Below are 13,495 nucleotides of genomic sequence, written 5' to 3'. Positions count from 1 at the left end.
GATTGGTTACACATCAAGCAACAGCCTATCAGAGGGCTCAGAGATGAAATCTTGACACCTCACCTCAGTGCTCTGTGTTCAGCGCAGCCTGCACTAGACAGGGGGACAGTGCGAGGCTGCCTGAAGCGAGAGCAGCGGACTAGTTGGCTGTTGTAACTGTAACAGGCACACTGTGTTAAGGTAAAGCAGCAGATACTGCCATGCCAAAGTTGTAATAAAGTTAATATACATAATAATTACCTACGCTGACATTGCAAAAACACCACGATCTTATGAGCGATTCGTATGAAGCGCTGCCTCGCACAGTGCAAAGTGTGGTGTGTGGAGATAGGTCTGTCTATCAGTCTACTTTTTTTACTTTCACATCACTTTCTTGATACATGAGGTGATTTCCCCTGTAATTTTTTTCATGAATGAGCTGACCATTCGCACCTTTTCCGGCTCGCTACGACGACCTTTCAAGTGGAGGCGGGTTGTCCACCAATACGGCGATGTGACAACCTTTGGTGCCGGGATAAAAGGCGTACAAGAATTACCCACCAACGCGCGTTCATGCCTTTCCCATCGGAGCCGCGAACCCTAATTTCCGGGCATTTTTCGGCTTTCACGGCCGGTGTGAAAGACCCTACTGTGTCTACAGGTCACTGTGTCTACAGGTCACTGTGTCTACATGTCACTGTGTCTACATGTCACTGTGTCTACAGGTCACTGTGTCTACAGGTCACTGTGTCTACAGGTCACTGTGTCTACAGGTCACTGTGTCTACAGGTCACTGTGTCTACATGTCACTGTGTCTACAGGTCACTGTGTCTACAGGTCACTGTGTCTACAGGTCACTGTGTCTACAGGTCACTGTGTCTACATGTCACTGTGTCTACATGTCACTGTGTCTACAGGTCACTGTGTCTACATGTCACTGTGTCTACATGTCACTGTGTCTACATGTCACTGTGTCTACAGGTCACTGTGTCTACATGTCACTGTGTCTACAGGTCACTGTGTCTACATGTCACTGTGTCTACATGTCACTGTGTCTACATGTCACTGTGTCTACATGTCACTGTGTCTACAGGTCACTGTGTCTACATGTCACTGTGTCTACAGGTCACTGTGTCTACAGGTCACTGTGTCTACAGGTCACTGTGTCTACAGGTCACTGTGTCTACATGTCACTGTGTCTACATGTCACTGTGTCTACAGGTCACTGTGTCTACATGTCACTGTGTCTACAGGTCACTGTGTCTACAGGTCACTGTGTCTACAGGTCACTGTGTCTACAGGTCACTGTGTCTACAGGTCACTGTGTCTACATGTCACTGTGTCTACAGGTCACTGTGTCTACATGTCACTGTGTCTACAGGTCACTGTGTCTACATGTCACTGTGTCTACATGTCACTGTGTCTACAGGTCACTGTGTCTACATGTCACTGTGTCTACTACAGGTCACTGTGTCTACAGGTCACTGTGTCTACAGGTCACTGTGTCCACTAAAGGCAAATGTATGGTTGTCCACTGTTCACGGTGGTCATGGAAAGACCGTTGTCTCTGCAGAGCCACAGCATTTCATGGTAAATGTGGTAGCAGCGCGATGTTCAAACGTCGTGGAGAACAGAGTCTTCTCCGGTCGTCAGCTGTCAGTTTGCATAAATGGAATACCGGTACTTCCCTAGTAACCAACTAACATAGCAACCATTAGCCAATCAGCCTCGGAACTAACTGTGGTGTTTGCGGAGGCCCCGCAGAGTTTTATTTCTTTGAGAGGTGCGCACCCTCCGCAGTCCCGCCTGCAGAGCTCTGCACTCGCTGCACAGACCCCCTGGACACACACACACCGCAGTAACACATTTGCCTTAAGACGAAACGCTTCAGAAACATCTTTTCCCCCACAGCTATCAAGACTCTGAACTCCTCCCTTTAGTCCCCTCCTCACAGAATACATACTACTGCCATCCATCCATCCATCCATCCATGGAAGGTTTGGAGTTAGAATAGGAAGTTGGTGATGGTCTTGGGGAAACCATTCATTATCAGGCAGATACACTAAATTAAGTGAGATCTCATGCTAGCTTCCCTCCCAGTGGGAATGCCACAGCTCTAGGCTCACCACTCTCAAAGACTAATATGTTAATATGCACAAGCATGATAGGAATGGACTAATTTGAGTTAAAACAAATAAGTTTAAACTAGTTTTACGGCTCTCCACAGAGAGCATTTGGTAAATATGCCACCACATTGCTCCACTTTCACATGCTAATTACAAAGATAGTGCTCTGTGTATACAATCCCCCAGTTTCTTGCCACCAAAAGCATCATGCTCAAAGAGCTGGATCCCTTTGGACCTTGTGCTGCTAGTGAGTGACACACAGCCCTATAGCCTCGTATTGAATCCCATCAGAACTCTTCTTTAGTCTCCCCCAAACTGTAGCTACTTATCATTCCGCTTTGCTATTGAACAAGCGTGAATTCACAATAGCTGTGACCACGTACCCACATGCATCCATGCAATCCAACCCCCCCCCCCCCCCCCCTCAGTTTTAGCCAAGTGGCATTCTCAAACACACAGCTTTACACACACTTGACCTCGATGCCAAATGTCAGCCTCCTTGGGTTGGGCAAAAAAAATGTGGCCCCCAAAGGGTGGGAACATTTTTGTGGACCGACTGACCGAGTGGACCAACCAACTGACGGACAGAGCGACCTATAGTCGTCGTCGTGCTGGTTGCAGCTAAAAACTATCCAAAGAAACCCTCCAGAGAGGAGAGAAAGCAAAGCAGGTGGAGAAACTCCACCCGTCAAGAGTCCCAACTCCACCTGAACAACATCTGTGTAGATCTTTCTGCCACAAACTGTTCAAATTAAAAGATGCTCACATGTACACAAGAGGATCTTGCTCTTGGTCCAATCACTGACTCAAGTGAAAATGATGTGTATAAGAGAAGGATAATCACATAAAAATTCTGAAAAAAGTTTGGCGAAGAAAATTGTCTGGGAGAATGAGGAGGATGCATTGTCTTTCATTGACTTTGTCCATCACTGCAGTCAGGTACTGCCATCATAATGGCTCTGGAAAAGGACAAGTGCCAGTTTGTCCCATCACGAGGCCAATTAAATTACACTCACATCTGGTCTGCATGTTTCTGCCAATAAGGAGGCTGCTGCTGCCTGCTGCGCTCTCCATTTAATGATGTGCCCCTGGTTTCTGGCAGAAAGGATATCTGACTAGACTGCAGGAAATAAATGTACTCTAGAGACCAGTGATTCTCAATCCTTTTCATATCAAGAACCCCTAATTAGTATCCATTAGGGCCACACACAGATACACACATTCAACCACATTTTATAATGAAAACAACAATAAATACTATGACTACAGTACTACTACTAATACTAGATTGCATAGCACCTTTCTAAATACTCAAAGTGCTTCACATATTGGGGGGGGGGACGGAACTTACCCACCACCAATGTGTAGCACCCACCTGGGTGATGCATGTCAGTTTGTGCCAGAACGCTCACCACACATCAGCTATCATGGTACATCTCTATCTCTCGATATAATTTCCTAAAATAACCTACTTCTGTATCAACCCCCTGACTGAGGACATGGCTGAGCCGTTCTATTTTATTTTATTATATATTAGCTCAGGTCTGTAGTAACTTCTTGTAAATTAATCCCTCTGGAACCCCTGGCCTAAAGGTCCCCTGGTCGTCCCCGGACCTCACGTTGAGAACCATGCGCTGCTCTCTCTAGATCAGTACAATAAGAGTATGTTTAAACTAATTAATACCAGCCTCTCCATACACAGCAGGCGATCTAGTACAGTAAGTACTTCCTCGTGTTTTAAACTGTCAGAGCGCAAAGAGGATGGAGTGAAACGTGGAGTCTGTAGCTGATTTACTTGTGCCAACTGCCAGGGGCAATAAGCGTGCGTTTGAAATCTCATTGACAGAATACATTTGGTGACTCTAGTCTAGCTAAAGTTATCCGATTTTACACCCAAAACCCGTCGCCTGCTGACTGTTGATGAGGGTAGCGCCAGCCAGATGTGCTACTCGATAACGAAGTTAGCATTAGCGTTAGATATACCCACAAACTCCAAAAGAGCACATTGTGGGGTCAACTAAAACGCAATTACCGGTAACGTTAACAAATAGCTATTAACAGGTTTTACACATACCGGGTGTTATGCCCATCTGAAGCCCTGTGCGATAGCTTTCCGTTGTAACCTTTAGCTAATAACGCTAGCGTTAGCCGAGTTTTAACATATGGATAACATACATGATGCTGATGATGTATGTGGCTGCAGCTCACAGACAAGCTAATGGTTAGCTCGAGTCGGGACGGAATGGCCAAAGTGCCTATTAATTGTTCCCAACAGTATTTAAAGGCTGGTAACAAAGTAGTTCCCCCGCCAGTGTGTATTTATAATGATGAGGAAAAGAGAAACACTATACCTGCATGTGTCTCCCTTCTTTCGGTGGAACAAGAAGCAGCAGTGACACACTTACATGTGGTCTTTGATCTGACCCGCTCCACTAGCAGGCGAGTAGGAGGCAAGCATCTGCAGCTAACTCCGCCCCTCATCAGTCTGCTGGCTGATGCCACCGCCGCACGGATGACATCAGGGACGCTGTTGTGTTGGTCACGGTCATCTACAGCTAAGATGAGTCAATTAACTATTTATTATACAGTCTATGTCAATGAATGAATGAATGAATGGATGGACGGATGGATCGATCAATCAATCAATCAATCAATCAATCAATCAATCAATCAATCAATCAATCAAAACTTTATTGTCCCCAACGTGGACATTTATTTGGGGAAGAGAAGATAACTGGATCCATCCATCCACTGTGTCCCTACATTCTCGATCTTCTCCTCTTAACTTTATCTTTGGTCTTCCTGGCTTCATCAGTGATGATGACCTTCCTGGATGTTGTACAGCCTAGGTCTAATCACTGTCATGACCTTTGTTCTTCTTAGTCAAATCACTTTAGATCTGCCTGCAGCATCATGCCAGAGGCAGAGATGCGTGCAGGCGCTCAAACCCCTGCTTCTGTGTCCTGTCACTCACAAAATACACACTAAATGCATGTCTTTGCATTTTTGTATAAAATTGATTTCGAGCACCTCTTAATTTAATTTGGCTAGACAGAATTTCACAGAAACAGATATGCACAGCATAGCTGCATGCTACTCTACTCCCCTGTCAATTAGCAAAAACTTGTAAAACGTGTTCAATTGCAATAAACACCTCTGTTATCATTTGCAGTGACTATTACCAGGTCACCGGCTGCACCCTTCACTTCATTTTAAACAGTAGCAGTGTACATAGTCACATTATCTCTGGAAACGCATGCTAGTTGATAAGAACATAATACGAGCTGTAATGGATAGTTCGCTTTGTGGCCCAAGAGACTTGCATAACATCATAACATGCACCCAAATCCAACAATAGATATATTGCAAAGTACAACAACTACCATGTAGCCTAATCTTGTAACACCTACCTTTAACAATGAAAAAAACAAAAAGCCCTACTATGCTGGTGCTGCTATAGGTTCTTGGGGAGAAAGATTGCCTAAAATAAATAAATTAATAATAAAATAAAATAAATATATAGAATATCCTCTAGACTAGGCTTGTTGAAGTAATCAGAATCAGAATCGCTTTTATTGCCACAATATGCAAATATACGAGAAATTTGTCTTAGTGTAAGTATGCAGCGTATCAATGTTCAGAGATAAAGAAAATAGGAAAAATATCTAAAAGACAAATCATAACAATGCAAGTGCAGTCCAATATATACAATATACATGAGTGTTAAGTAGGCATTCAATATGAATTTACAGTCCAAGTTAAAGAGGAATAAAATAAAATAGGAATTACAGTCCAAGCGGTGCTCGATGTAGAGTGATCTAAGGGAGTAGAAGTTCTAGGGGGGGGATCATGTCAGCGGGGGGGATTCAGGAGTGTTCAGGGGGTAGTGGGGGGGGGGGGGGGTTGGTAGGGTCCTTGTTAGAGGGGGCTTTCAGGCCTTGTTGAGGAGGCCAATGGCAGTTGGGAAAAAGCTGTTCTTGTGGCGAGAGGTTCTGGTCTTGACAGACCTCAGTCTCTTGCCGAGGTGGAGTGTTTCGAAGAGTTTGTGACCAGGGTGGGAGGTTTCCACCATGATCTTATGAGACCACTTCAGCATCCTGGCTGTGTGCAGGTCCTGAAGGAATGGCAGGTTGCATCTGATCACCTTCTCAGCACAGCGGATGATGCGCTGCAGTTTGTTGATGTCCTTGAGAGTGGCAACAGCATACCAGACGGTGATGGAGGAGATAAGGATGGACTCAACGATGGAGGTGTAGAAGTGCACCATTGTTGCCTTTGGCACTTTGAATTTCTTCAGCTGCCGCACGAAGTACGTCCTATGTTGTGCCTTCTTGGTGAGGGCTCTGATGTTCAGCTCCCATTTCAGGTGCTGGCTGATGATGGTTCCCAGGAAGTGGAAGGACTCCACAGTGTTGACTGGGAAGTCACCCAGGGTGATGGGGAAGGATGGTGCTGTGTTCCTCCTGTAATCCACAATCATTTGTATAAGCCTATAGGCTTATACATTCAGACGTTTGATCTCTACTGTAAAATAAGCTGCTATCTATAGCCTAGGCTTTCCTCAAGACAGGGTTGGCTCAAACTCAAATGACTTGGGATTTGCTGCCACCTAGTGATTACTATCTTAATGCTTCAATTAATTTCTTTGGCATGATGTGACCAGGATTTCTCAGACAAGTGAATGATGACTGGTTGATGGTTGGTCATTGATTCTTAAGGACTCTTTATTGTAGCCATCAAAGACTAATGCTCGAGTGAGAATTGCAAGTATAGATCTATTTAGGCTGTTAGGCTTTCATACTTTCCACTGTACCAGCATCTTACATGGTTAGGCCTATATTAATTAACCTAAAATCTAACATATGTTGACAAATGGAAGTAGCCTAAATCGAAAGGTAGCCCGTTCAAATGCCTATCAATGTGCTCCGCAGCCATCCTCTGACTTTCAGCACCTTGGACAGAGACAGAGTATTTTGGGCACCGTAGCCTACCTGCTGCACGCCTATTTTTTTCTTTTTCCCCACAACCGCAACATCAATGAAACAAAGAGGGGAACACCCACTCTGTTACATCTAAAAGAGGAGCCTTGAACTCTCCAATACATGGGGACATGACTGGATTAGCCAGATCTTTGGTTAGAAGATGCGCGTCAGGGGGCTACGGTAGCCAATCTGCTCTTGGACCCACACAGACGCTCGTGAGTGAGTGTGTCAAGTTTGCCACAATGAAGAATCAAGAGTTGCGAAAGGAACCTTCAAAATAAAATGCTTATTGAAATAGTATGCGCCACAATGCAGTGCTGCTGTGGTGTAACTAATAATGGAGAAGTGAGGCGGTGCACCGTGGCACCGCTGAGAGCCTATTCCCTACCTCAGTGATAGTCTACCTCGATGCTCAGGTGTTCTTGGAAAAATAATAACCAGGGTGGCCAGCTGCTACTGTAGGCTATGGGCTAGGCTATATAAGATTTGCTGGAGAGACAGCATTTAGGGACCAACGCCATAGGGAGAAGCGTCAATGTTTCAGCTGTAGGGTAGGCTACTTAAGTTTCACTCCTTATAATCTAAACGATTCCACTTGACTTGACACGATTTTAGTTGTCACTTAATTATTTGTCACATACACTCCCCTCCCTCCCTCCCTCCCCCGTGACCCGTGACACATATCACGCCTTTATTTTGAATGCAAAATCACCAAACTTCCGGTCGTCCTCTGGTTATTTCTGGCAGGCTTGACGCAACTCATGACAGACCACCAGGCAGGCGCAGCGCACCGGCAGCCCCCGTCTCTGCTGACTCAGTGCCTTACCAGCAGTCCTTTCGCCCCGAGACACAGGATACAGCAGCCACCGACACAGCACACTCCTCCGGTAAATCCGTCCCGGCACCGTACAGACATGGCTAAGACCGCAATCGGTGAGTTTTTCCATAATTTATCTCAGATTGGCATTAGGTGTTACTTTACGCAGCAGGCGTGTGGATGCTGAGGGATGGTGGCGACACCCACGACACAAAAGGATGCTCAGAATTGATTAAAGGGAGCGGCCAAACTCCATTGCAAGTCAGTGTTTAAAAAAAGTTGCAAAATTGAAGGATATATATTTTTTACCCCCATTCCTTCACCTCTGGCTTTTGTCTGATAGCTGAATCCATGGGTGCTGATCAATGTGAGCTATCGGTAGTTTATGATTCAGAAGGGTGATTATCACTGACGCATATTCGCCATCCAATTTAAAGCAAGCGAATAAAAACAGTGAATTCCTGTCATCATAAGCACGGGTGTTTTTTTCCTCACAGAGTATAGCCTATATGCCTTTTTCCCCCCTCGATGCCTGCTTGCCGCACCTGCCCTCGCTGCCTCAGCCGTGCAGCATAATGCAGCGCCAGCGACCCCACCCAACATCTCCGGCCCCTTCAAAGCCAGCCAGGATCTCTCAAGGGTGTGAATGATCTTACCGTGACAAATCTCCCGAGACAAAAACTGGGCCACCCTGTGTAGCAGCAGTGTAGGCTAAAGCCTGATGAAACCAAATTTGGGGGTGACCGCTAAATGATGGGGGGGTGTATATGTGTGTGTGTGAGAGAGAAAAAAATCGCATTTGACCACGCACATAGAATGGGTTACAGTCGATGGAAGAATTTACGACTGGGGATGGAATGTGTGGTGTGTGTGTGTGTGTGTGTGTGTGTGTGTGTGTGTGTGTGTGTAGGTGTGTGTGTGTGTGTGTGTGTGTGTGTGTGTGTGTGTGTGTGTGTGTGTGTGTGTGTGTGTGTGTGTGTGTGTGTGTGTGTGTGTGTGTGTGTGTGTGTGTGTGTGTATGGGGTCTGTGTGTGTGTGTGTGTGTGTGTGTGTGTGTGTGTGTGTGTGTGTGTGTGTGTGCGTGTGTGTGTGTGACATGCGAGCCTATTCCAAACCCCAATGATTATTCCATTTATTCTAGTCGATAATTGTATCATTATAAGGCTATAATTGGACTTTTATTATTATGACGGCTGTATTTCGTGTCAATAGGCTTCATATGGACAAATAAATCTGGATGGCATTTTATGGCAATTGCAGATGGTGTGTGTATCATCATATGAATTTCTCCATCAAGGCAGTATCTATTTTTATTTGTCTGGGTGTGCTGCGCCAGCCTCTCACAGGACTTATAGGCCCATAAACACTGGAGTGGGCCTGCAGTCTTTATCAATAAGAAGCCTATAGGTCTTTCGAACATTGGCTGGAATGAGGATTCTCATTTCGTGGTTTCTTTTCAGGGGGAAAGGGCGATCGGTGTGTGTGTGTGGTCGGTCTGGACTCGGGGAGTCTTGTTTGCGTTCCGGTTGACTAGACAGTTGATGGATGGAGGGGCTTGCAGACAGACAGCAATAAGGGCTGTGGTGTCTGCACCGACCCACACCAACAACAATACCCCATGTGATGTTTACCCCCCCCCCCCCTCTCCTCCTCCTCCTCCTCCTCCTCTCCTCCTCCTCCTCCTCTCCTCCTCCTCCTCTCCTCCTTCGTGACTCTGGCTGTGGACAGGCAGAGTGGGATGGGCAGGGGCCAGACACTGTGGCAGAAGAGCACAGTCATCATCTACCCGTCCTCAGTGCCAGTCAGCACTCAGCAGGTTGTTGGGTTCATTTAGCTCCTTAAAACATTCGCTCTCATAATATTGTAGAATCACCTGTTATGATTTGAAATATTTTCACTGTCATGCTTCTGAACTTGGGGATGCATAGACCCATATTATTTAGGCCTATATCAAGTTGAAGATAAAAAAAAAAGAGACAGAGATATCCTTCTGATGCCTCTACACCAGCTGGTTCTCAAACTTTTTCACGTCAAGGACCCCTAAACGGACACAAATTAGAGCACAAACGCCCATTTGATAAGATTTTGTACAGCGTCCCCCATCTGATAAGATTTGTGCTTTTAGATGTTTTATTACAGAACGGGTATGAAACCCATAAATAGTCATTGTGTTTACTTATGGATGGAATTATAGTCAAAATAAATGGATTCCCCTTTTTAACGGGGGACCCCCTGGAACCGCCTCAAGGACCCCTGGGGATCCCAGTTTGAGAACCACGGCTCTACACTGCAAACTAATGCTACAATGATCAACTATCACACAAGTGCACAAAACAGAACCAGCGCGCAGACCCGACGCACACACCTATCAGGCCTCTAATTACTTTTTCCCCGACCCTTATCCTGCAGACTTGTCATATCCAATTAGGTGTGGTCAGTCGCTTGGTACCCACGATCAATTCCTTTGTGCAGGGGAAGAGAAGACAACAGCACCATCGATGTGTCACCTCGGAATTCTGCTGTATTCACACTTTATCATCTGCACCACTTGTGCCATATAGTGGGGCCATGCACGAAAAGCTTCACAGTCTCCTGAATTGATCATTCATTATGATTAATCATTCAGTCCTGCCGATCAATACAACACACTCCCCTTCCCGCTAGAGGACTGTTGCTCCTTAGGGAGCCTGGGAAGACTATAGGGTGACATCAGTCTATAGGGTGGTGATCTGGTTTATGTACATGTTTTGTACATAATTTCTTAAAAAACTAATGTCTGGGTGAGACACTGATGCAAACAAATAAAAATAAAAATAACATAGTGACCTAGGTTTGAAAATGAGTGGTATCTATACACTCTTTGGGCTTATTAAGATGTTGATCATTGTTTTGGATCTATTCCTTGACAAAAATACATTTTCTCTTAATGTTTTGTGATATCTTAGCCGATCTGAAGACTCTTGGCCCTCGAAATCTGCCAAAAATGAACGTGCTGCTATCCCAGAATGCATGGACAGTGGAAAACACTTATAACTGACTGGAAGTGCCCCTCGATAGCTATAGGGTCCCATGCACAGCCTCCCAATTAACATGACAGTCCTGCCCTGGTATTGCTGTCATAATTGTGTGATTATATCGCTGTCTAGTGGCCCGGGCTGTAAAGGGTCTAACACAGCAGCCAGGCTCATGCTGTCGTGACGTTATAGGGGCCCAGGAGGGGCAGTATAACCGCTGTGATACACGGGCTTATCCTGAGACCACGGTGTTAATGTGCTTCGCCCTGTCAGCCATATTTTTCATGTTTTTCTCTTTGTGCCATTTATCCCAAATTGGCTCTGTTGTCAATTGTCCAGCATGCCCATTTAATCTGGAAGCACCACTCTCTGTCTGTCTAGATTCCTGTCATGGGGGGGTGGTTGGGCATTTTGCATGTTCCAGGGGAGGTGAAGGGAGGGAAGAGTGCGCTGAGAGAAACAAGGGATGGAAAGTCAGGAAAAGGGGCGTGGCGGTATGTGTTACCACATAATCCAAGCTCTCAGGGGGAGGCAGAGAGGGAGAAAGTGAGAGGGGAAGAGAGAGAGTAGGGGAAGAGAAGGAGAGAGAGTAGGGGAAGAGAAGGAGAGAGAGTAGGGGAAGAATGAGAGAGAGAGTAGGGGAAGAGAGAGAGCAATAGATTGTAAGAAACAGAGAAGTGCGATGGAGGTGGAGACTGCAGCAGCAACAGATGAGATGGGGCGGCTGGGGGGATAAGGGAGGAAGGAGATATTGATGATCTGCGCTCTTTTGCTGATGGATGGAGAGAGGACGTGCAGTGTGCTGGTCAGGGCAGGAGGGGGGGCGGAGCTGAGCAGGACCGGGTGCAGGAAGGTGGAGTCATCCTGGTCTGACTTATGGCCTTCGCTGCGTATAACCCACCCGTAGTGACACACGCGCCTGACCCAGCGTCTCCAAACCCCACATATATAACATCTCTGAACAGAGGAGACGCTCCCATGCTGGGGAAGGGGAAAGGATGCCAGACGGTCCAGAGCAGCTGTCATCTTAATGATCCATTGGGGATGAGCCCACTGCAGTGGTTACAGCAGGAAAATCTGTATTTTCGTCCCAGAGAAATACAGGGACTAACTGTGGCGATTTTACATTTTTCTTTGCACAGCAGAGAATATATTTTCGATTGGGGATATTTAAAAAAAACACCTCTCGTGAAAGAGGGGATTTATTGCCTCTGTAGCTCCATTTCAATTAATCAAACGTGATCACTGAGCTTTTAAGATTGTGCATAAATTTGATTGACGCTTATACAGCAACAGTAAGGAAATTTATATTCTGAGCTAATGCTTTCTGCAGTGTTGACAGAATACATCCCTCCTTATGTAACCAGTTGCCTGCTGTACTGTGACATACTATTCTTCTTATTCCTATTCTTTAAAAAAATCCCCACAAAAAACACCTCAAATCATCAAACTTGACTTAATAGAAATTGCCAGGTTGATAAGATGAACCAAATACTGAAGGCAGCAAAGGCCAATCAAGAGTCTTTCTGACCTGCGCCCCATAATCCCTTAACCCAAATTACCCGCTCCACTGAATTGCCAATTGTTCCCGTCTTCAGCTGTCAAGTGGTGTTGTGTGTGTGTGTGTGTGTGTGTGTGTGTGTGTGTGTGTGGGGGGGGGGGGGGGGGGGGGGGGGGGGGGGGGGGGGGGGGGGGGAAGGGCAGGGGGGGGGGGGGGGGGGGGGCTGCCAGGGTCTTGACATACACAGCACCTAATGAGCTGGTGACAACAGTGTCCTCCTCCACTCCCCCCCCCCCCCCCCCCCCCTGTCAGCTGAAATGGTCTGGTCCACTAATTACAAATTAAAACTGCATCCACCTGAGGCGGCTGCTTCCATTAGGCAGTCTGTGTGTGTGTGTGTGTGTGAAGGGTGGAGCTGCAGATCCCACCCGGAGTTTCAGCCCCCACCTTCTTGTCGGTAATTTTTTAAAGGTGGTTTGGTTGTTTTTAAGTGATTGCAACCGCCCCCCCCCCACACCCCCCACCCCCCCACCCCACCCAAGAGTTCACATTTCTCTCTTCTGCCTACATCCCATCCTCACTCCATCCCTCTCCATCCCCTCATTCCCCATCGTCGGTCCTTTCATCCGAAACCCCTTTTTTTTTCTGTTCCTCTTTTCGTCCTCAACCAAACCAAACCAAACCCCATGCCACCTTTCTCCCCCCAGCCTCTGCCACTCACTCCCCTCACTCCTTTCATCCCGAGTCTCTCCCTCTTCCCCTCTCTTCCTTTTTGGTTTCACCCCCTGCCGTGCGTTCTCCCACTCTCTCTCTCTCACTTCCTCCTCAGGGGAAGGGGTTAACAAGGCCATCAGAGAGTAGAGAGTGCAACATCTGAGAGTTGATCACATTACTGTGGCGTCTGCCAGTCTGCAGGCCAGAGAGAGAGAGAGAGAAAGAGAGAGAGAGAGAGAGAGAGAGAGAGAGAGAGAGAGAGAGAGAGAGAGAGACGGAGAGAGAGAATAAGGAACAGGATCTTGATTGATCATAGTGTAAACCGTAACCCATGCAGAAGCTTTCTCACAGTAAATCTCATT

At 46.4% G+C, this 13,495-nt stretch overlaps 1 protein-coding gene across 1 annotated transcript in view; it reads left to right on the top strand.

The window, feature by feature from the left end:
- Window positions 1-8,001: 8,001 nt before the first annotated feature.
- Window positions 8,002-13,495, top strand: part of stmn2b (stathmin 2b) — a gene marked incomplete at its 5' end in the record, with an annotated part of 16,816 nt that continues 11,322 nt past the window's right edge. Inside the window, one exon of the mRNA XM_083646957.1 lies at window positions 8,002-8,020. Within this exon, the coding sequence (XP_083503083.1) occupies window positions 8,002-8,020 (19 nt within the window). The remainder of the gene's footprint in view (window positions 8,021-13,495) is intronic.

The sequence above is a fragment of the Poromitra crassiceps genome, assembly GCF_964638095.1.
Source record: "Poromitra crassiceps genome assembly, chromosome: 11".
Lineage (NCBI taxonomy): Eukaryota > Metazoa > Chordata > Actinopteri > Beryciformes > Melamphaidae > Poromitra > Poromitra crassiceps.
The sequence above is the reverse complement of the archived record's forward strand: the minus strand, read 5'-3'. Positions and strand labels throughout refer to the sequence as shown.